Consider the following 24,303-nt stretch of genomic DNA (forward strand, 5'->3'; position numbering starts at 1 on the left):
TGGTGAAACCTCGTCTCTACTAAAACTACAAAAATTAGCTGGGTGTGGTGGCGTGCATCTTTAGTTCCAGCTACTCGGGAGGTTGAGGCGGGAGAATCACTGGAACCTGGGAGGCAGAGTGTGCTGTGAGCTGAGATCACACCACAGCACTCCAGCCTGGGTGACAGAGCAAGACCGTGTCTCAAAAAAAATTAAAAAAAAAAAAAAAAAAAGAGTGGGTGCTTGAATATTTCTTACATGCACTAATGGACAAAAGGGACATGGATCAGATGGGAAATGAATGTTTCCTGATGGCAACCAGTTGGTTTTCACTCACAAAGGCACACAGGAAATAACAAATTGCTCTTCAATATTCCTACTGAAGTTTAGTTTTTCATATTCACTTTAAATTTGAAACAATTTAGAGTTTATTCCATAACAAAGCAGGGCTCCCCACATGTTGTTTACACAGGCATTCCTTAATTACGTTTTATTTCCAATCATCCCATAATCTAATTTCCTTAGAGCCTGTCAGTGATCTGCCTTCTCCAGTTCCCAGCGGGAGCTGAGCTTCACTTGGCTGTCCTCACAAACAAAACGGCACACATGGCAACACTAGATTTAGGAAAACTTGTGCTTAGCAGAATGACAAGAAAGGTACTCTGTTATTTCTTTCTTACTAAAGCCCTAACTAAAATTTGTAAAAATAAGGACTATGTCTCCTTGCTGCCCTCAGCTGGTACCTAAAATATGGTGCTGTCTTGAAATAAGTTTGTTCAGTCCATGCTCACTCCAAATCCAGGGAAAAGTATCTAAAAATTTCCCTATACCTTGAAGGAGGTTAGGCTTCATTCATAAATGTGGAAAGTTTCCAGCAGCCCTACCCAATAAGATACATCAAATGAAGTCACCCTCATCTTCGTTCTTTTTATTTATTTTTCATTCCTTTTTTTTTTTTTTTTTTGAGACAGGGTCTTGCTCTGTCACCCCAGCTGGAGTGCAGTGGTGTGATCTCAGCTCACTGCAACCTCTGCCTCCCAGGTTCAAGTAATTCTTCTGCCTCAGCCTCCTGAGTAGCTGGGATTACAGGTGCATGCCACCACGCTCAGCTATATATTTTTTTTTTTTTTTTGTATTTTTGGTAGAGATGGGGTTTTGCCATGTTGGCCAGGCTGGTCTTGAACTCCTGACCTCAGGTGATCCACCCACCTCGGCCTCCCAAAGTGCTAGGATTACAGGTGTGAGCCACTGCACCTGGCCCTTGTCTTCATTCTTCAGGAACAGAGGAAAGGACTGGAAAGAACAAGTCTTCTTGTTAAAGGAATGGTTGGGTTGAAGAAATCACAGGAGAAAGCCCTTGTCCGAGCAGGAATATTCACTTTATTTGGACTCCATGACACCCTTCCTATGCCCTTGACTAAATGTGAATGTATTATACATTGTTCTAGATTTGGGGGAAAAAAAATCTCTTATGACATAAAATCAGTAGGGAATGGGTTTATCAGAAAGGGGATACAAAACATACCCTAAGCTCCAAATCATTCACTTCTTCTTGGGTAAAGAGCTAACTGAATGAAAGAAATTGATTTAACACTTAAATTAGACACCAACCACCTTTATTGGCTGCCACCCTAAATTGGTTTTCCTTAAAACAGTAATATTTCACTTTTACTGTTTTTTTTTCCATTAAAGCAACACCATTGTGCTGCAAAACTAACTCTATGAAATTAAGTACCTGATACATGTTTTCTGCTTTTAACAAGTGATAGAAAAGGTTACATCATCTCATTAAGAAAACATTTTCCTTAGACATTTTGTTTGGTTTTGGTTTTCTGTTGAAAGAGTTATAGCAGATGGCTATTTCAAAGATTGGTTCTTTCTCCTTTCACAAGTCGAGCTCGAAACATCCAAATATCCTGGAAATAATATCAAACAGAGTGAGTTTATGGAACACTTCAATCTGCCCTCCATTTACCTTCAATTTCACCATAACACAAAGTTGATTTCTAGCCTCTATGAAAGGTTAAATAGGGAAAATAATCCCTTTAAGTTATATTGATTAGTAAACAAAACAACTCAAATTAAGCTACTTACTCTACTCTTTTTTAAACATTTTTTGGGGACACAGTCTCACCCCATTGCCCAGGCTGGAGTGCAGCGGCTCACTGCAACCTCTGCCTCCCGGGTTCAAGCAACTCTCCTGCCTCAGCCTCCCGAGTAGCTGGGATTACAGGTGTGCACCACCACGCCCAGCTAACTTTTTGTATTTTTAGTAGAGACAGGGTTTCGCTACGTTGGCCAGACTGATCTCAAACTCCTGGCCTCAAGTGATCTGTCCGCCTTGGCCTCGCAAAGCCTCCCAAGTGCTGGGATTACAGGTATGAGCCACCACTCCTGGTCTACTTAACCGACTTCTAAAACAGTGTTAACTAAATTAAGTCAGTGGGTCCCCCAGCTGCTGTCAGTTCTGTTTTATTCAGGATATTTGTTGGTGCCAGCTAACATAACTGGGTCAATGTCATGTCTGGTTATAGAACAAACAGTTCACTGCCATTTTTCTGCATAATTTTTTTTTTTTTGAGACGGAATTTTGCTCTTGTTGCCCAGGCTGGAGTGCAATGGTACCATCTTGGCTCATTGCAACCTCTGCCTCCTGGTTCAAATGATTCTCCTGCCTCAGCCTCCCAAGTAGCTAGGATTAGAGGCATGTGCCACCACACCCGGCTAATTCTGTATTTTTAGTAGAGACAGGGTTTCACCATGTTGGCCAGGCTGGTCTCAAACTCCTGACCTCAGGTGATCTGCCCGCCTCAAACTCCCAAAGTGCTGGGATTACAGGAGTGAGCCACTGCACCTGGCCTGATTACTCTTATGTTACTTGTCTGAGCCATTTTGAGTGTTCTACTCCTGATGAGATGATAACAGTGAACATGGTATCAAGGATTACTGCTTTGTTTGGTGGGTCCCCCTCTGCCCTTAATAAAATAATTTAGATGTTCTTATTTCTTGGTTCCTGTTTATTTTTGAGCAAACAGCAAGGTATGGTGGAAAGAATAATTTTCAGATTTGACCTGACTCTGAAATCAAGCTTTGTCGCTTAGCTAGCTTAGATAAGCCTCTGGGACTTGTTTTCTTGTCATTGACAGCATGGAGTTTATATTGCCCCACCGGGTTTTGGTGAAGAAAATAAGAAAATGAATATGAATGTGCTTTTGTACTTTACAGAGAACTATGTAGCAGAGGTTAATATTGTTATTCTAAATATAACTTACAGAGTAATTAAACTAAATGTGGGAGGTATTCATTTAGCACAACCTTGACAAACCTCAAACATAATGTATATATATTTGTTCTCCCTTAAAATTTAGGATGTTAACTCAAAGCTCCAGTTGACAAAATGTATAGGCATTTTAGGTACTGAACAAAAGAGAGGAAGGACAAGAATTTCTAGGACCGGCAAATGCAAAATCAGAGCATTTTCAGAGATGCGACACATTTCCAGGTTCTAAAGGGAGAAGCAAGATTCCTTTTTTTGTTGTTGTTGAGACAGAGTCTCGCTCTGTCGCCCAGGCTGGAGTGCAGTGGCGTGATCTCGGCTCACTGCAAGCTCCGCCTCCTGGGTTCATGCCATTCTCCTGCCTCAGCCTCCCGAGTAGCTGGGATTACAGGCACGTGCCACCAGACCCAGCTAATTTTTGTAGTTTTAGTAGAGACGGGGTTTCACCATGTTGGCCAGGAAGGTCTCGATCTCCTGACCTTGTGATCTGCCTGCCTTGGCCTCCCAAAGTGCTGGGATTACAGGCGTGAGCCACCTCGCCCAGCCATAAATACTCTATTCTATGCTAATAAAGATGGCCTATGATTGGATCTCAAACCTATAACTTTCCTTCTATCTCTTCAGAAGGCTTTTTTTTTTTTTTTTTTTTGAGACGGTCTCACTCTGTCACCCAGGCTGGAGGCTGGAGTGCAGTAGTGCAATCAGCTCACTACAGCCTTGGCCTCAAGCTCCAAGTGAGCCTTTCAACTCAGCCTTCGAGTAGCTGGGACTACAGCTATGCTCCACCCCACCTGACTAATTTTTATTTTTAGTTCTTTTTTAGTAGAGATGGAGTCTCACTATGTTTCTCAGGCTGGTCTCCAACTCCTGAGCTCAAGTGATTCTCCTGCTTTGGCTTCCCGAAGTGTTGGGATTACAGGCATGAGCCACCATGCCCAGCCAGAAGGCAAGGTTTTGTCTCTGATTTTCTCTCATCTCAATCTGTAGTTTTGTTTTCCTTTACTGTCCTGTGTGAAACAGGACGGCCTGCACACCTCTGGACAGCCCCAAGACATAAAGAAGCAGCAGGAAGTTCTCAAGCCTCCTGCACGGGGGCACAAGTGTAAATGGAAATTCCATCGTCATTTTTGGTGGGGGCTCAGCGATGTCCCTAAAATGAATCTAAACCCAAGCACTATATACTGTCAAATAAACTAGGTATGAGAATTATGAAGCGTCTGAAGAAAAGAAAAACCCGAGATTTTTACCTTGCTATTGTATACAAACATACCTTCAAGTCCACGCTATTTTCAGCTCCAAAGAATTTATGTGCTATTCCTACAACTTCCTTCTCGATGTTTTCTTGACTGGTGCCCTTCACGTCAATGTAGTGGCAATCGGCACTGGCGAAATGGCAGGAAATTGCCTGTGCAAAGTGAACAAATTGATACTGGAGAAAAACATCCCATGAATACCAGCGACCAAGCAGGGAGTCTTTCTTTTAGAAAATCAGTTATTTCACTCAGTATTTGATTTCTAAGTGGAAAGTCAGGTCCATTGCATCCTGTGTCAATCTCTTTGTAACTAAGCCTGTTTTTGTTTCCAGCTAGAAGTTAATTGAGAAATTTCAAAAGATCGTTAACCAGATGTGACATGTATTTTTGAAAGGTATATATGGGAGAGGGAATGGAACTATGTCAGTAAGAGGTATTTAGTTTTTTTTTTTTTTTAGCATTTGATTTTCCTAATGAATGAATATCCCAAAGTCTTAAGAAGGACTGCATTCCACGGCAGTTTATCTCATAAGTTAGTTACCTGGTCCAATTTGGGATGGATTGTTATTGCAGTGGCAATAGATTATGAAAAGAACTAAAAATACCTTGAGAAAGAAAATAATGCAGACACCTTCTCTCAAATCAAAAGGACATTTAAAAGCCAATACCAGTGACATATATTATCCCTCTTGCTTCCTTCTGAGGGTAAGAATGAAATTACTTGGTTCTCCCTATTTTAGAAAAAGTTATAAACAGATCTAAGCTGCAAGGCAATCGTTAAAACTTACCTTTTTTGTCACGAGTGATCACACTTGTCAGAAAGACTTTCTACTTTGCCCCAAACAACAAATTTCTAGGCAGTGGAGTCACAAACTCCATTGCGTCTGTAAGCCCTGGTGCCATACGGCACTGTAACAGAGCCCAAGGCAAAGGGAAAACACGCATCCCTATATCTGTATCTTTATGAAATTATAGTAATATTTTTCCAGAACATTAAAGTCATTAAGCCTGGGCACGGTGGCTCATGCCTGTAATTCCAGTACTCTGGGAGGCCAAGGCAGGAGGATCACTTGAGGCCAGGAGTTCAAGACCTGCCTGGGCAACATAGCAAGACCATGTCTGTACAAAAAATGAAAAAATAAAATTAGCCAGGTGTGGTCGTGCATGCCTGTAGTCCCAGCTACTCGAGAGGTCGAGGTGGGAGGATGGCTTGAGCCTCAGTGTTCCAAGATGCAGTAAGCTATGATTGCACCACTGCACTCCAGCCTGGGCAAAAGAGCAAGATGCTGTCTCAAATAAATCTATGAACACATAATAAAATTTTTAAAAATAAAAGCATTAAAAAACATTGGGCCAGGTGAGATGGCTCACATCTGTCATCCTAGCATTTTGGGAGGCCAAGGTGAGATGATCACTCAAGGCCAGGAGTTCGAGACCAGATTGGCCAACCTGGTGAAACCCCATCTCTACTAAAAAATACAAAAATTAGCTGGGCATAGTGACGTGTGCCTGTAGTCTCAGCTACTCACGAGGCTGAGGCAGGAGAATTGCTTGAACCTGGGAGGCCAAGGTTGCAGTCAGCTGAGATTGCATCACTGCAATCCAGCCTGGGCAACAGAGTGAGACTCCACCTCAAAAAAAAAAAAAAAAAAAAAAAACGAAAATTGCCAAGTCAATATATTAAAACCCACAACATGATTTGTGTCGTTGTGCCTGCACCTCGCTACTTGCACAGCTCTGAAGGTTGTGCTAGTGTGGGGTCCAATAGTGTCTTTTATTTAAACTTTTGGCATTGTGCGCAGCCAATACATTGGGTATTTTGCATTAATTTTGATTTTTTTAAATTTTGCATTAAAATGTTACTAAACTCGATTGCAGAGTCTTTTTTTGGCATCCCCTTACATTTTACCCCTGGAGAGAGTGCCCCAACTTGTTCCACCCTAATCCTGACCCTGATGAGGCTGGTGGAAATATGAATGAATGGAAGACGAAATTTGGCCCCTAACCCATGGCCTCAGGAGACAACAGTGATTTTTTTTTTTTAGTAGAGGTGGGGTCTCGCCATGTTGCCCAGACTGGTCTAGAGCTCTTGGTCCCAAGTGATCCTCCCACCTCAGCCTCCAGAAGTGCTGGAATTACAGGCATGAGCCACTGCACCTGGCTTTCATAATCAATTTTTTTTTTTTTTTTTTTTTTTTGAGATGGAGTCTCGCTGTCGCCCAGGCTGGAGTGCAGTGGCGCGATCTCGGCTCACTGCAGACTCCGCCCCCTGGGGTCCACGCCATTCTCCTGCCTCAGCCTCCCGAGTAGCTGGGACTACAGGCGCCCGCCACCTCGCCCAGCTAATTTTTTGTATTTTTAGTAGAGATGGGGTTTCACTGTGTTAGCCAGGATAGTCTCGATCTCCTGACCTCGTGATCCACCAGCCTTGGCCTCCCAAAGTGCTGGGATTACAGGCATGAGCCACCGCGCCTGGCCCATAATCAATATTGACAAGGTTAGGATCCTGAGGTCACCTGGCTTCTTACTGATAAGAGCACAGAAAGCCCAAGGTAAGCAAATATATTTCCTGGTAAATAAACTGGACTAAAGTCCAGGTTGGTTAAAAGCCACAAATCTTTAAAATGTTAATGCAATTAAATTAAAATTTTATTCAATTAATTTGAATTCAATGAATTGAATACAATTTTTGTTTCTAACCCACACTTCTGCAGCAGGTGCAGCAATGTGAATGCTTACCTTCCGGAATCCCTGGGTTTTATTCTGACCAGATCCGTGGATGAGCAAAGGATGGAAGAAAACAGTGTCGCCCTTCTCCATCACCAGGTGCACCCGGGCCTTGTTTTCCTCGTAGTCCTGGATCCCGTGGAACATTTTGTTAACTCCCCCCTAGAACAAGAGGCAAGTGAAGTCTACATTTGAGGGAGTACCATAATTAAAAACATTGTCAATGGTTCATCAGGGAAAGCAAACATCAGGGAAAGGAAGCATTTCTTTCTCCCAAGAGAAATAAATGTCTAAATTAAATGCTTACATTTTTTTCAGTATACAAAAGCCTCTCAGATATCTGGTTTTTAAGAGTCACATTTTGGCCGGGCATGGTGGTTCATGCCTGTAATCCCATCTCTTTGGGAGGCCAAGATGGGAGAATTGCTTATGCTCAGGAGTTTGAGATCAGCCTGGGCAACATGGCAAAACCCCATCTCTACAAAAACTGCAAAAATTAGCTGGGCGTGGTGGTGCCAGCCTGTGGTCCCAGCTACTCAGGAGGCTGAGGTGGGAGGATCGATTGAGACAGGAAGGGGAGGTTCCAGTGAGCCATGATCACACCACTGCCCTCCAGCCTGGACAACAGAGCAAGACTCTGTCTCGAAAAATAATGGTAATAAAAAAAAAAGAAGTCACATGTTGATATTAAAATCACTGATTTTTTGGAGCAAATGAACAATGTGGAATTTCCACCTGCCCTTCATGACTGCATTATACATGAAGATCTAGCTTAGCTTTGCCTTTTGTGGTTAATGCAGGCAACCACCTATCTCTTGGGCATTTCCAGCCTGAAACTGTGAGTGTTCCCAGTGTGTTCTCCTCCTCGCCCAGAACTTTAAATAAATCCTTCATCTCTTACTCAGGAGTGTCTCTGAGAAGCTATTTCCCCAAAACAGGGGGGAGAAAATGCTCAATTTTTCTGAGCTCAAAGGCACCTATGTTACATCCAGAATAATGAAAGAATAGTAAATTAAAACACTGTTTGTAACTATTTCCCAAATTAGTTACTACTTTAGGTAATGCGGTTATGTCTTTATTAAAGAAATTGACATGAAAAGCACCTTAGGAGTCAGGGTAAGGGAAGCAGCCCATTCCTCTTCCTAAGAGCATCCCCAGTTCCTTCTGGGAATGACGACATCCCTCTTAGACAGTGCTGAGACTCTGACCCAGAGCCCTTCTCTCCTGGCCAGGGTGAATGTGTGACCCACACTAAGCTAATCATACCTCCCACTCTGCATCTGAGCAGGGTATCTGAGACTCCACACGCTCTGGAAGCCCTGCAAACTTTTCCCTTTGCCTTCTGTCAGCCAAAGCCCACTGCAGTTGCATGCACCAAACTTTAAACCTTGGCTTCACTGATGAGTTTCACATTAAATGGTTTTATATCAGGATCCAGACACTCACATATTTTCATTTGACACTAATTATTGGTGCAAGAAATCTGAGACGTTCTATTATTATTATTATTGTTATTACTGAGATGGAGTCTTGCTCTGTCGCCCAGGCTGGAGTGCAGTGGTGCGATCTCAGCTCACTGCAACCTCCATCTCCCAGGTTCAGGCAATTCTCCTACCTCAGCCTCCCGAATAGCTGGGACTACAGGCACACACCACCATGCCTGGCTAATTTTTGTATTTTTAGTAGAAATAGGACTTCACTATGTTGGCCATGCTGGTCTCAAACTCCTGACCTCAAGTGATCCACCCGCCACGGCCTCCCAAAGTGCTAAGATTACAGGCGTGATCCACTGTGTCCAGACGAGTTAGGAGTTCCTAAAACCATGTTCCTCATTTCCTATCGAACTACAACTCATTCTCCCTGCTTTAACAATGGGGGCTCTTTCCATTCGCAGCATCGTGGGATTCCAGGATCTTTTCTTTTTTTTTTTTTTTTTTTTTTGAGATGGAGTCTTGCTTTGTCGCCCAGGCTGGAATGCAGTGGTGCGATCTCAGCTCACTGCAAACTCCACCTCCCAGGTTCAAGCTATTCTCCTGCCTCAGCCTCCCGAGTAGCTGGGACTGCAGGCGCACGCCACCACACCAGGCTGATTTTGTATTTTTAGTAGAGACAGGGTTGCTCCATGTTGGTCAGGCTGGTCTCGAACTCCCGACCTCAGGTGATCCGCCCACCTCGGCCTCCCTAAGTGCTAGGATTACAGGCATGAGCCACTGCGCCCAGCCCAGGATCTTTTCTTTTTCTTTTGATACGGGAACTTGCTCTGTCACCCAGGCTGGAGTGCAGTGGCACCAGCATAGCCCACTGCAGCCTCGAACTCCTGGGCTCAAGTAATCCTCCTGCCTCAGCCTCTGGAACAGCTGGGACTACATGCATGCACCACCATGCCCAGCTAATTATTATTATTATTATTTTGAGAAATGAGACCTCACCGTGTTGCCCAGGCTGGTCCTGAACTCCTGGGCTCAAGCGATCCTCCCACTTTGGCTCCCACAGGGTCTTTTCGCCTTAGACCTAACGCATTAATAGTCATCGCTCTGGTTTCTTTGCTTCTAGACGCCTATACCTCCAACGCGTCCTGCACCAGAACGTGACATTACTGTCCTTGAAGAGCCGATTTGATCCCATCACTCATGAGCTCAAATGCGTTTGACATTTCCAAGCATCAGCAGCTGAATGGATGAACAAACCATGGTTCATGGTGCAGCCATGCAATGGAATACCACTCAGCAAGGGAAGGGAAAGAACTACTGTTGGCCGGGCGCGGTGAGCCCAGCACTTTGGGAGGCCGAGGCAGGCAGATCACGAAGTCAGGAGATCGAGACCATCCTGGCCAACATAGTGAAAACTCGTCTCTACTAAAAATATAAAAATTAGCTGAGCATGGTGGCTTGTGCCTGTAGTCCCAGCTACTCGGCAGGCTGAGGCAGGAAAATTGCTGGAACAAGGGAGTCGGAGGTTGCAGTGAGCCAAGATCGTGCCACTGCACTCCAGCCTGGTGACAGAGTGAGACTCTGTCTCAAAAAAAAAAACAACAAAAAACTACCATCATACACAACAGCATCAATGAACCTCAAAATCACCACGCTGAGTGAAAGAAGCCAGAACGGGACAAAAAAATCTATACTATGTGATTACATGTCTATGACATTTTAGAAAATGCAAACTAACCTGTAGTAACAGAAAGCAGCTCAGTGGTTGCCTAGAGCAGGGAGAAGGATGGAGTATCTTGATTGTGGTGATGATTTCACAGGTATGTGTGTGTGGAAAATGATCAAATTATACATGCAAAATATGTACAATTTACATGACAATTATACCTCAATAAAATTGTTTGTTTGTTTTAATTGTTTTTTAATTAAAAGCTCTTCAGCCAGGTGTGGTGGCTCACGCCTGTAATCTTAGCACTTTGGGAGGCAGAGGTGGGCGGATCACGAGTTCAAGAGATCAGGACCATCCTGGCCAACATAGTGAAATCCCGTCTCTACTAAAAATACAAAAATTAGCTGGGTGTGGTGGTGCGCACCTATAATCCAAGCTACTCGGGAGTCTGAGGCAGGAGAATCACCTGAACCCAGGAGGCAGAGGTTGCAGTGAGCCGAGAACGTGCCATTGCACTCCAGCCTGGTGACAGAGTGAGACTCCTCAAAAACAAAACAAAACAAAAAAACAAAAAGGGTCTTCAATCTTCCTAAAAAGTTTGAACTAAAAAGTTCCCATTCTTCCCCCAAATAAACTGCAGACTTGTTAGTATAACAGTCTTTTCTAATCTGGTCCTAATGTACCTTTTTGGGCTCACCTCCTCTGCTGCTCCCCCAAAATACACCCCCAGAGCCCAGCCCATCTAGACTGCAAGCTCCCTGGGTCTTTCCTGTTCTTTGGTCAAGTTCAGGCTTGCCCTTGACCTTGTGCCTTCCTATATCGACTCTTCCCTATGGGACATTGTACACTGTCCTGCAAGGCTCAGGTCAGACACCAGCCTCCCCAGATCCTTTGCTGGTCTCTGCAGTTGCAAGGAGACAATCTCTCCTTCCTTACTCTGAGAGCCATCAGTTAGTGAGTAAGACTGACTTGGTGTCTACCACACACATCTGGGGTCGAAGGGTTTATGTCTTACCGCTGCAGCTAGGATTTACAATCTCGGATCCTATACGGTACCTACCCAAGCTCCCCACCTTGGCTGGCTTTCAAACACGTGTTAAGGGCAGGTACAGTGGCTCATGCCTTTAATCCCAGCACTTAGGGAGGCCGAGGTGAACAGATCACCTGAGGTCAGGAGTTCGAGACCAGCCTGGCCAACATGGCAAAACCCTGTCTTTACTAAAACCACAAAAATTAGCCGGGCGTGGTGGTGCACACCCGTAGTCCCAGCTACCAGGGCGACTGAGGCGGGAGGATGGCTTGAACGTGGGAGTTGGAGGTTGCAGTGAGTTGAGCAAGACCCTGTCTCAAAAACAAACAAACAAAAAAAGTGCTGAAAATAGGTGTGATGAATGTTTTCTCTGACATCCTTGAACTTTCTCTGACCCTCACTGCAAAGCTTAGGACAATGTTTTGCTCAGAAAGGAAATGCCATCTCATTTGTAAGCTCTTTATAGGTACTGATGTGAAATAGAAACTGCGAAGGAGATTCGGATCAAGACTCAGCCGCCGGGCAGACCTACCTCCCACTTGGGGTAATCATGGGGCTTCAGGGAGCCCTTGTGTGTGCCTGGGAGCACCACCAGACAGCCATTGTTCCGGTTGATGTGCTCCATCGCCGTCCAGGCGCAAACGATGAGATCGCTGGGCCTGAAGGGGAAATAGTGCAGGTCCTGGTGCAGGGGATGACGGGACGTCTTCTTGCCTGAAAAGAAAACCTGCTACTAAAGGACGCTCGAGGCCGAGTGCAGTGGCTCACGCCTGTAACCCCAGCACTTTGGGATATAAAAATATATCCCAAAGTGGGAGGCTGAGGCAGATGGATTGCTTGAGCCTGGGAGTTCAAAACCGTCCCGGGAAACACAGTGAGACTCCGTTTCTACAGAAAACAAAACAACAAAACAAAACAAACCAAAACAAAACAAAAACAACTAGCCGGGTGTGGTGGCATGCACCTGTAGTCACAGCTACTTGGGAGGCAGAGGTGGGAGGATCACCTGAGCCTGGAGGTCGAGGCTGCAGTGAGCTGTGATTGCACTGCTGCATTACAGCCTGGGTGACAGAGAGCAAGTCCCTGTCCCGCCCCACCCCACCCAAAAAAAAAAAAAAAGCTGGTCTCAGAATTCTTATCCTTTGCCTAAAAACAATGACCTGTCCCCAGAAGAACCAAACAAATGAAATAATGCTAGAGAAAATCAGCCCCGGAGAGATAAACACCAAATTGGAAATCAACACACTGGCTCCACATCTTCAAATCCTGCACTCCCTTCTTCCGGGTTGCTGGTAGCTGAGTACTTACGCACACTATTTTCCAGCAAGCGGTATAACATCATCATCTCTGTTGTGCTTTATTCTTTGTTGTTATTGTTTTTTGAGACGGAGTCTTGTTCTGCTGTCCAGGCTGGAGTGCAGTGGCGCGATCTCGGCTCACTGCAAGCTCCGCCTCCCGGGTTCACGCCGTTCTCCTGCCTCAGCCTCCCGAGTAGCTGGGACTACAGGCGCCCGCCACCACGCCTGGCTCATTTTTTGTATTTTTAGTAGAGATTGGGTTTCACCGTGTTAGCCAGGATGGTCTCGATCTCCTGACCTCGTGATCCGCCCACCTCGGCCTCCCAAAGTGCTGGGATTCCAGGCGTGAGCCACCACGCCCGGCCTTGTGCTTTATTCTTTTGTGACTCTGGATTGGGCACAGTACCTAGTGTGCAGTAATGCATGTTCAAAAACCAGTTGCATTAATTACATTGAAGAGAGTGACATGGAGTCAAGTTTGAAATCCCCTTCGAAGTGGCTGATGTCAAAAAAAGTTCTAAGCCACGTGTAGTGGCTCACACCTGTAATCCCAGCACCTTGGGAGGCTGAGGCAGGCAGCTCTCTTGAGGTCAGGAATTTGAGACCAGCCTGGCCAACATGGTGAAACCTCGTCTCTACAAAAATACAAAAATTAACTGGGCATGGTGGTGCACGCCAGTAGTCCCAGCTACTTGGAAGGCTGAGGGCTGAGGCAGGAGAATCGCTTGAACCCAGGAGGCAGCAGGTTGCAGTGAGTCAAGATCAGGCCACTGCACTCCAGCCTGGGCAACAGAGTGAGACTCCGCCTCAAAAAAAAAAAAAAAAAAAACACACACACACACACACACACACACAACAGGACAGGCACGGTGGCTCACGCCAGTAATCCCAGCACTTTGGGAGGCTGAGCTGGGTAGATTGCCTGAGGTCAGGAGTTCGAGACCAGCCTGACCAACATGGTGAAACCCTGTCTCTACTAAAAATACAAAAAAAAAAAAAAAAAAAAAAAATTAGCTGGGTGTAGTGGTGGGCACCTGTAATCCCAGCTATTCAGGAGGATGAGGCAGGAGAATCACTCAAACCCCAGAGGCAGAAGTTGCAGTAAGCCGAGATTGAGCCGCTGCACTCCAGCCTGGGCAACAGAGCAAGACTCCATTTCAAAAAATATAAAAATAAAAAAAGTTATCTAAGAGGTCCTCACCCCCCACAACTATAGTCATTCCGTGCTGTGTCCAGTCGGAGTGCCCATGACCACACTGACATTTTCCCCTGGTTTGCTCCCTGAGTGTGGCTCCCGAACACCTGCTCTCCTCAGGGAGGGAGAGGCCTGGTAATGCTAAGCTGCCTTCTATCACATAAACCCCTCCTGGAGATCAGAAGGAAGAAAAGGCAGAAAGGATAGGGGACTCTCTCATGGCTGATTTTTACTGCAGGCATAGAGGAATTTCCCAGCGTAGTCCAAGTGATCTGCATTACAATCTCTGGACTTGAACTCCTGGGCTCGAGCGATCCTCCCCCCGCAGCCTCCTGAGTAGTTGGGACCACAGGTGCACATCCACGCCCAGCTTGAGGAAGGTTATTAAAATACAGAAACCTGGGTTATATTTCTCAATCAGTCTGTCTGCCAATGAGGTCTTAGATTCTACATTTTAGCAAGCACAAGACATTTTAAAGACAACTATAGGCTGGGTGCGGTGGCTCACACCTGTAATCCCAGCACTTTGGGAGGCCAAGGCGGGTGGATCATCTGAAGTCAGGAGTTCGAGACCAGCCTGACCAACATGGCAAAACCCTGTCTCTACTAAAAATACAAAAATTAGCCAGGCTTGGTGGCACGCACCTGTAATCCCATTTACTTGGGAGACTGAGGCAGGAGAATCAGGAATTGTTTGAACCTGGGAGGTGGGGGTTGCAGTGAGCCAAGATCGCGCTATTGCACTCCAGCCTGGGCAACAAGAGCAAAACTCCGTCTCAAAAAAAAAAAAAAAAAAAAAGACAACTATAGTTTGTGACTCATAGTAACAATTTTAATTGTGTTAGTAATAATAATGTCTTCCTATCAGGAATGCAAGAATCCACACTGTCACAGCTAAAAAGAGCTGATCAAGCTTAGAGACGTCGAATGGCAGGAACCTTTGATATATGAACAGTTATGTCTGTTAAACTGCATTTTTGGGGAGCCAGTCGTCTGAAAATTCAGCAACAGTCCTACAGTTAATATCTGAAATAATTACCACATTTCACTGTTGTTATAGTGTAAGTTATTTTAAGACTTCCTCATCCAAAGTTTGACAGTTGTACACATGATTATAGACATCAGCTATTTTATTATTTTGTTTTGTTTTATTTTATTTATTATGTAGAGATAGGGTCTCACTGTGTCACGCAGGCTGGAGAGCATGCCATTATAGGTTCACTGCAGCCTTCAACTCCTGGGCTCAAGTGATCCTCCCACCTCAGCCTTCCAATAGCAGGGACTACAAGTGCATACCACCATGCCTGGATATTTTTAAATTTTATTTTTAGAGACAGAGCCTCACTATGTTGCCCAGGCCACTCTCAAACTCCTGGTCTCAGAGATCTTCCTCCTTCAGTCTCCTAAAATGCTGGGATTACAGGCATGAGTTACTGCGCCTAGCCAACCTTACACATTTTAATGAAACCATTTTTTTTTTCTTCTCCCTTACAATTACCAGAATCTGGAGGTTTGTTTATCAACATTGTGTGCATGGCCATAATATTAGGTCCAGTGAAGCACTCCACATATTTCAGAATCTAGGAAAACACAAAAACAAAAACAAACCTTGTGGGAAATCAGAAGTATTGACAACTGGTACAAAGTACAGTAGCTATCCACACAAGAACCAAAAAGGCAATAGTTTAAGAACCAAGCGGTATTTCACAACATTGCAAACAAAGCATGAAAAACCCAGCCATTGGAAATCATTCTAAATCTATAACACGGAATGAAATGGGCTTTTTCTGAGCTAGCTGGAAACGAAACCATTTTTTTTCTACAAGAAACATAGGAGTTTCGATGAGATATTAATATAGCTTTCTTGTCAACCCAAGCAACAGAAGGTTGCTCAGTGGGAGGGCAGTTTCCTCTTCCTCATTGGAGCCTCTGCATACGAAGAGTCCCATACAATTCGCAGCTGTCATGAATAGCCCAGAAGAAAGCAGAACGGTGGCTTGGAGGACATTTGACAATCGGGGACGCTTGGCACTTGACAACTCATTACTGAGATCTGGGAACCAGGAGGTGACGGGAAATGGGGAAGCAAGAGTGAACAAGCAAAGCAGGTCCCAGGCGTTAGATGAAAAATGTTAACCCAGTAATGACGTGGGTCAGAGTGGCCGAGGGACACTGCATTATGAAGAAAAGGCTAACATGGGGAACCGTGACAGGGAGAGCTGGTTTAGTCATGGGGCCTGGGAGCTGGGCTGCCGCTACCTTGTGTACAGAACCCAGCAACGGAGGGGGGAAAAGCAGAAAGGACTCAACACTAAGGTCGGGTGCGTTAGCGCACACCTGTAATCCTAGCACTTTGGGCAGCTGAGGCGGGCGGATCACTTCAGGTCAGGAGTTCGAAACCAGCTTGGCCAACATGGCAAAACCATATCTCTACTAAAAATACAAAAATTCGCCGGGCATGGTGGCACACGTCTGTAATCCCAGCTACTTGGGAAGCTGAGGCAGGAGAATCACTTGAACCCAGGAGGCAGAGGTTGCAGTGAACCGAGATCATACCACTGCAGTCCAGCCCGGGCAACAAGAGTGAGACTCTGTCTCAAAAAAAAAAAAAAAAGAAGAAGAAAATAAAACAACCCATGATATTCAAATTTTGATTCTGCAAAAAAAAGACTCCAAAAAATAAGCCACCTTCTACTGCTTCCTCACTTTTTGATCTCTTGTGTACAAGGAATATTGGCAATTTGAGTATGAAACTCTGGAAAGGTTATTAAAAGCCTAGCAGTCAGGCACACACTTGCTTTTTATAAAGCCTGGTATTTTTTTGTATTCATCTAGGCTGGGATTTTCTGAATGTCAGCCATTCAAGAGCCATCCTCACAACTTCTGACATAACTTGTACTGTTATTTAGCCAATGATTTCCCTACCCTTAGTTAGCTCACTTGTTTTTTGTTTTTTGTTTTTGTTTTTGTTTTTTTGAGATGGAGTCTCGCTCTGTCTCCCAGGCTAGAGTGCAATGACGTGATCTCGGCTCACTGCAACCTCTGCCTCCCAGGTTTAAGTGATTCTCCTGCTTCAGCCTACTGAGTAACTGGGATTACAGGCGCCCACCACCACGCCCGGCTAATTTTTGTATTTTTAGTAGAGACAGGGTTTCACCATGTGTCTCAGGCTGGTCTCAAACTTCTGACCTCGTGATCTGCCCACCTCGGCCTCCCAAAGTGCTGGGATTACAGGCATGAGCCACCGCGCCCGGCAGTTAGCTCACTTCTTTTATTCAATCTTTGTTTTTTTTCTTTTTTTCCAATACAGACAGTAGTCTCACTATGTTGCCAGACTGGTCTTGAACTCCTGGCCTCAAGTGATTCTCCTGTTTCAGCCTCCCAAAGTGCCACTTCGCCTGGCTTTTTTATTTAATCTTGTCCTAATTAACAACATTTTTGAAATCATGAGTTTGGTAGACTGTTGAGTTTTTTTCCAATACATTTAAAAATAAATATCTATTAAAATAATTTATACCTCCTAAAATCATGGCATAGACCACCAGATACTGGTCCCATTCTTCAGAAATGTAGGACTTTGGCCAGGCGCAGTGACTCATGCCTGTAATCCCAGCACTTTGGGAGGCCGAGGTGGGTGGATCACGAAGTCAGAAGTTCGAGACCAGCCTGAGCAATATGGTGAAACCCTTTCTCTACTAAAAATACAAAAATTAGCCGGGTGTGGTGGCAGGCGCCTGTAAACCTAGCTGCTCGGGAGGCTGAGGCAGGATAATCACTTGAACCTGGGAGGCAGAGGTTGCAGTGAGCCGAGATCGCACCACTGCACTCCAGCATGGGCAACAGAGCGAGACTCTGTCTCCAGAAAAGAAAACAAAATAAAACCCACTGATTTTACTCAATTCAACTCCTTTCCATATCCAGCTCTAAGAGCAGTGGTTCCTGGGCTCAAGCGATCCACCTGCCTCAGCCTCCCACGGTGCTCGGATTGCAGGAGTGAGCCACTACGCCCAGCCAAATCAGCGGGTTTTACAGGCAGACATACACACTGGCAATTAAGCCGACGCAAAGCAAGTGTGGTCTCTGACCTCGGGGAGAGTGCAGTATCTGAAGAGCTCCTTATCTTCCTGGAAATCCTGGACCTTCGTAATCATCTTCTCACTTGGAGCATATTCGGATTTCGAAATGGTCACATCTCTCATTATTGTTAATCCTAATGGTTTCACCTCCTTTCTGCAGATTTTTTCAAACTCATTCCTAGAAAATTTAATTTGCAAATGATGTCGTTACCACTGGCTCTAAGCACCTGCCCTGCCCTCCTCTGTGGAAAGGGTTGCAGACTTGAGGGGTGGTTTCTCTGCACTAAGTTGGCCTCCAGCTTGAGGTAGAATAATTCCAATGAAAGGGAGGAGAAACTGTCCGGCTAGAATCCATTCCCCGAATTAAATTTTTCCCTAGTTTAGCATACCAGTAGGGAAGTCTTTTTATGATTTGGTTACATTGTAATAATAATAACAGCAAACATTTCTGTAACACTTACCATGTGCCCAGCTCTCTTCAAAGTGGTTGCCATATATTTCACCGTATTTAGTCCTAATAACAACACTAGGACATAAGTGCTATTATTATCCCCATTTTACAGATGAGGAAACAGAGGCATGGGATGTGAAGTAAATTGCCCCAGGACACATGATATTAAGTGGTGGAGGTGAGACTGAAGCCCAGGCATGGTGGCTCCCGACTGTAATCCCAGCAACTCAGGAGGGTGAGGCCAGGAGTTCAAGACCAGCCTGGGCAACAGAGTGAGACTCCCTGTCTCTAAAAACAAAGAAATAAAAAATTAGCTGGGTATGGTGGTGCACAACTGTGGTCCCAGCTACTCAGGAGGCTGAGGCAGGAGGATTGCTTGAGCCCAGGAACTTGAGGCCGCAGTAAGCTATGATCGCACCACTGCACTCCAGCCTACACAACAGAGTGAGACCCTTTCTCTACAAAAAATAAAAAGCCAGTCTGGCACCAGAGTCCATGCTTCTAAACACTTCCCAACAAACCAAATCATTAAAAAACATCTGTAAAGGCCAGGAGCGAATCCACCTTGTATTCTCATTACATGCACACAATACATACTATTGTAAAATAACAAATAGTGTTACTGTACCGAAAGCGTTGAATATCGGCATCAGGTACAAGATTTTTGATTACTAGAAACCCGTTTTCTTCATAAAATTTTCTCTGTTCCAGGGTTAGAACATTATTATCCAGAGTATACCTAAAGGAGAAAAAGAATCCCAAAAGAAGTTAAATTTTTAAATTACAGGCTAGGCACAATGGCTCACACCTCTAATACTAGCATTTTAGCGGGCCGAGGCAAGTGGATCACTTGAGGTCAGGAGTTTGAGACTAGCCCAGGCAACATGATGAAACCCTGTCTCTACAAAAAATACTGGTTGTGCCACTCCACTCCAGCATTGGCAACAGAGTGAGACCCTGTCTCAAAAAAAAAAAAAAAAAAATTTAAATTACATCCTAAAAATATGTATCAAGAACCTGAGGCTAGGCGTGGGGGCTCATGCCTATAATCCCAGCACTTTGGGAGGCCAAGGCAGGTGGATCGCCTGAGGTCAGGAGTCTGAGACGAACCTGACCAACATGGTGAAACCCCATGTTTACTGAAAACACAAAGTTTAGCCAGGCATGGTAGTGGGCACCTGTAATCCCAGCTACTCGGGAGGCTGAGGCAGGAAAGTCACTTGAACTTGGGAGGTGGAGGTTGCAGTGAGCTCTGATCATGGCACTGCACTCCAGCCTGGGCGACAGAGCCAGACTCTGTCTCAAAAAACAAAAACAAAGACAAAAACAAGAACCTAAGAAACATTCATGCTCTTCAAACCAGCATTTCTAAGACCAAGGAAATAATCTGAAAACTTACGCTTTAAGTTCAAAATGTTAACTATGGTCACCAAAACAAGTGCATTAGTGGGCCGGGCACAGTGGCTCATGCCTGTAATCCCAGCTTTTTGGGAGGCTGAGGCAGGTGGATCACCTGAGGTCAGGAGTTCGAGACCAGCCTGACTCACATGATGAAACCCCATCTCTACTAAAAATACAAAAATTAGCGTGCCTGTAATCCCAGCTACTCAGGAGGATGAGGCAGGAGAATCGCTAGAACCTGTGGGGGCGGAGATTGCAGTGAGCCAGGATTGCACCAGTGCACTCCAGCCTGGGTGACACACCAAGGCTCCGTCTCAGAAAAAAAAAAAAAAAAAAAGTGCATTAGTGGAAGAAAAATTAACTAGTGACACTATGTTCACTCAGTGGAATATGACTCAGACATTAAAAATTAAGGCCATGTCATAGTATGGATGGTGGGCATGGTGGCTCACGCCTGTAATCCTAGCTTTGGGAGGCTGAGGTGGGCGGATCACGAGGTCAGGAGATCGGGACCATCCTGGCTAACACGGTGAAACCCGTCTCTACTAAAAATGCAAAAAATTAGCCCGGCGTGGTGTCTGGCGCCTGTAGTCCAGCTACTGGGGAGGCTGAGGCAGGAGAATGGCGTGAACCCAGGAGGCGGAGCTTGCAGTGAAGCAAGATGGCACCACTGCACTCCAGCCTGGGCGACAGAGCCAGACTCGGTCTCAAAATAAAATAAAATAAAATAAAATAAAATAAAATAAAATAAAATAGTATGGACAATGCTTATTATAATAAAATATTATTACAATTATGTAAAACCAAGACACTATATGAAAAAAAGAAAAGCCTGCAAAGAAATACACCAAAGCAATTTTTAACAGTGATTGCCTTTAGAAATGGAATTAGGGATGATTTTTTAAAATTCCTTCTATTTCTCTGATGTTTCTGTAATGAATACATATGATTTTTCAGATGGGAAACAAATTCAATAAATTGTATATTTTTAACTGTCCAGTTGATGCATTCCAAGAAGGTAAAGTAACAAAATCCAAATAAATGTACAGCATACCCATAAACTCAAATCACCCAACCCATTCCTTAAGATTGGAATTGTGGTTGTATGAGAATATTTAGGAAGGTCAAGATCTTCCCCTTTAAAGGTGATTTAAGATAAACCAAAGATGCTAGCTAATATGTCCATATAACGAAATTACAAGCTAATTTTTGTTTTGTTTTGTTTTTTGAGATGGAGTCTGGCTCTATCACCCAGGCTGGAGTTCAGTGGCGTGATCTCAGCTCACTGCAACCTTGACTTCCAAGGTTCAAGCGATTCTCCCACTTCAGCCTCCTGAGTAGCTGGGATTATAGGTGCACACCACCATGCCCAGCTAATTTTTGTATTTTTTCATTTTGTAGAGGTGGGGTTTGTAGAGATGTTGGCCAGGCTGGTCTCGAACTCCTGACCTCAAGTGATCCACCTGCCTTGGCCTCCCAAAGTGCTGGGATTACAGGCATGAGCCACGGTGCCCGGCCACATGTTAATTTAAATGTGATGTTTAACTGAATTTTTAAAAGTCAGATTATAAGGCTGGTGTGATGGCTCAGGCCTGTAATCCCAGCACTTTGGGAGGCCAAGGCAGGAGGATTGCTTTAGCCTAGGAGTTCAACACCAGCCTGGGCAACATAGGAAGGGCCCATCTCTATTAAAAATAAATAAATAAATGTCGGATTATGTATTTTCTGGTATTTTTCCTTCTTTCTGAATCTTAAAATACATACAGCAAATTAGTCGGTCTTCAAAATTTTCCACAAGTGCACTAATTAGAATAAGTCCTGGAAACAGAGGATTTGTATAATAAAATTCTAATCAGGTAACATATTATGTGGTATATCTTCATTACCACTCAAGAAACTTTTATATACATAATGTATTTCAAAATTAAAACTCAAACTACTTACTGGAATTGTTGAGGATGGAAACTGGCAGAGGAAATAGTCCCTGAAGTGGGATGAGCTACCTAGGATGTGAATTAAGGCAAATAAAGTAAAATATAGAAGGCCAGGCGCAGTGGCTCATGCCTGTAATTCCAGCACTTTGGGAGGCTGAGGCAGGCGGATCACTTGAGCTCAGGAGTTCGAGACCAGCCTGGCCAACATGGTGAAACCCCATCTCTACTAAAAATACAAATTAGGCCGGGGGCGGTGGCTCACGTTTGTAATCCTAGCACTTTGGGAGGCCGAGGCAGGTGGATCACCTGAGTTCGGGATTTCGAGACCAGCCTGACCAATATGGTGAAACCCCATCTCTACTAAAAATACAAAAATTAGCCAGGCGTGGTGGCGTTCATTTGTAATCCCAGCTACTGGAGAGGCTAAGACAGGAGAATTGCTTGAACCTGGGAGGCGCAGATTGCAGTGAGCTGAGATCAGGCCACTGCACTCCAGGCTGGGCAACAGAGAGAGACTCCATCTCAGAAAAAAAAAACTACTACTACTACTACTACTACTACTACTACTACTACTACTACTACTACTACTACTACTACTACTACTAATAATAATAATACAAATTACACTTGGGAGGCTGAGGCAGGGGAATCGCTTGAACCTGGGAGGCGGAGGTTGCAGTGGGCCGACATTGCGGCACTGCACTCCAGCCTGGCCACAGAGCAAGACTCCGTCTCAAAATAATAATAATAATAATAATAGTAATAATAATAATAACAACAACATAAATTCGCCTGGCATCGTGGCGCAACCCTGTAGTCCCAACTACTTGGGAGGCTGAAGTGGGAGGATCTCTTGAGCCCAGGAGTGAGCCGAGATCGTACCACTACTGCACTCCAGCCTGGGTGACAGAGTGAGGCCCTGTTTCAAAAAAAAAAAAAAAACCAAAAAAGCAAAACCCTAGAAATTCCTTTTAAAGATCTCTTTTCTATCCGGTAACTGCAGAGAGTTGACATAGAATTGCATTATTTCTTTAGCTTAATCGGTTACTTTCGGAATGTCACTCTCATCAATTAACATGTTATCCTTTCTTTCTCTCTGTTTCTCTCTTTTGGAACGCACTGGGCATCACAGCTCACTGTAACCCTGGACTCCTGGCCTTGGCCCCCGGAAGAGCTGAGACAATAGGCAAGGCGTGTGCCGCCGCGCCAGTCCTCACCCGCTGTCCTTCCCCAAATAGTGTCTTTATATAACTCAGTGGCAATGCCGTAGTCCAGCAGGGAGGCCGCCCTGGGCAGCGCCTGCCTGGCCAGCTCCTGCCCGGGAGGGCACCGTCCTCTCCCCTCCGGAGAGGGCCCGGTCACTGCCTGCCTGGGCCCGTTCCAGGCAGCCCTGCGCGCCTGTGCACCGTGCGCCTGTGACTGGACATCTCTGGGTCTCTGGACAGCTGCGGGGGTCACGCGCCGCCGGTGAAACGACGTCTCCACAAAGAGAGGAGCAGAGGCCCCCAGGGATCCCGGAGGGCAGAGCAACGCGGCAATTGCCCCGACCCCAGGGCGGCCGCGCGTGTCCTCGGGGGACGCAGCCTCCTCCCCGCTCCCCGGCTCCGGGAAGAGACGCGACCCAGGCGGGGACCCGGCGCTGAGCGAGAAGGCGCTGGGGCTGCGAAGCGTGCGACCCCGAGGCCTCCACCCGGACCGGGGCCACCACTCAGGCGGCGGCGCCGGCGCCGGATCCAGCCCGAGCCCCGCGCAGCCCAAAGGATACGACGGCCCCGGCCGAGGGGCGGCCGAGGTGGCCCAGAACAATCTGCAGACGGGCGGCGGCGCGAGGCTGCTCCATGGCTGCGGCGCTGGGAACCCCCACCCAGCCCGGCCTCCGCCCCATTTAGCCCCGCGGGCGTCTCCGCCTCCAGGCGCCGCCCCGGACTGGAAGCAAGCGGGATTCCCGGCGGTGCCAGCTCGCGGGCCGGGCTGCTGGGGAGCCCTAGTCCGCTAGAGTCCGCGCGCCGGGCAACCGCGCGGGGCTGAAGTCCTCCCCACACCATGATCCTTCCGTCCTTTATTTTCTTTCTTTTTAAAAAGAAACAAGATCTTTCTTGCTCTGTCGCCCAGGCTGGAGTGCAGTGAGCGATCATAGCTCACTGCAGCCTTGAACTCTTGGGCTAATTTTTATTTTTTGTAGAGATGGGGTCTCGCTACGTTGCCCAGGTGGGTCTCAAACTCCTCCCCGCCTCCCGTCTTGACCTCCCAAAGTGCTGGGACTACAGGCGTGAGTCATCACCCCTGCCCCGCACCCTGTTTCTATTCCATCACCAGGACCCTCCCTGCCGCACCGAAGCTCGGGGGCCCAGTGACCAGGCCGAGGTCACACAGTGACAAGTGGCTGGGCTGGGACCTCACTCACTCTCCTAACGTCATGGCTTCCATCTGTTTAACCCCACGTGACTGCTCCTTCCACTGACAGCTGAAAGAATAAAATCTCCGATTTAAACAAAAAGTTTGCCGGGCGCGGTGGCTCACGCCTGTAATCCCAGCACTTTGGGAGGCCAAGGCAGGCGGATCACGGGGTCAAGAGTTCGAGAC

At 45.8% G+C, this 24,303-nt stretch overlaps 1 protein-coding gene across 1 annotated transcript; it reads right to left on the bottom strand.

Moving 5' to 3' along the window:
• Nucleotides 1-1,336: 1,336 nt before the first annotated feature.
• On the bottom strand, nt 1,337-23,703 carry PHYH (phytanoyl-CoA 2-hydroxylase). Its single transcript, XM_031015606.3, has 9 exons — nt 23,486-23,703; nt 21,731-21,789; nt 19,014-19,124; nt 17,944-18,112; nt 15,357-15,438; nt 11,898-12,079; nt 7,249-7,398; nt 4,527-4,661; nt 1,337-1,895 (listed from the first exon to the last, which is right to left on the bottom strand). The coding sequence occupies exons 1-9, from the start codon at nt 23,603-23,605 to the stop codon at nt 1,842-1,844; spliced, it is 1,062 nt and encodes a 353-aa protein (XP_030871466.1). The 5' UTR covers nt 23,606-23,703; the 3' UTR covers nt 1,337-1,841.
• Between the last annotated feature and the right edge of the window lie 600 nt (nt 23,704-24,303).

Source organism: Gorilla gorilla, chromosome 8, assembly GCF_029281585.2.
Source record: "Gorilla gorilla gorilla isolate KB3781 chromosome 8, NHGRI_mGorGor1-v2.1_pri, whole genome shotgun sequence".
In the NCBI taxonomy this organism is placed as follows: domain Eukaryota; kingdom Metazoa; phylum Chordata; class Mammalia; order Primates; family Hominidae; genus Gorilla; species Gorilla gorilla.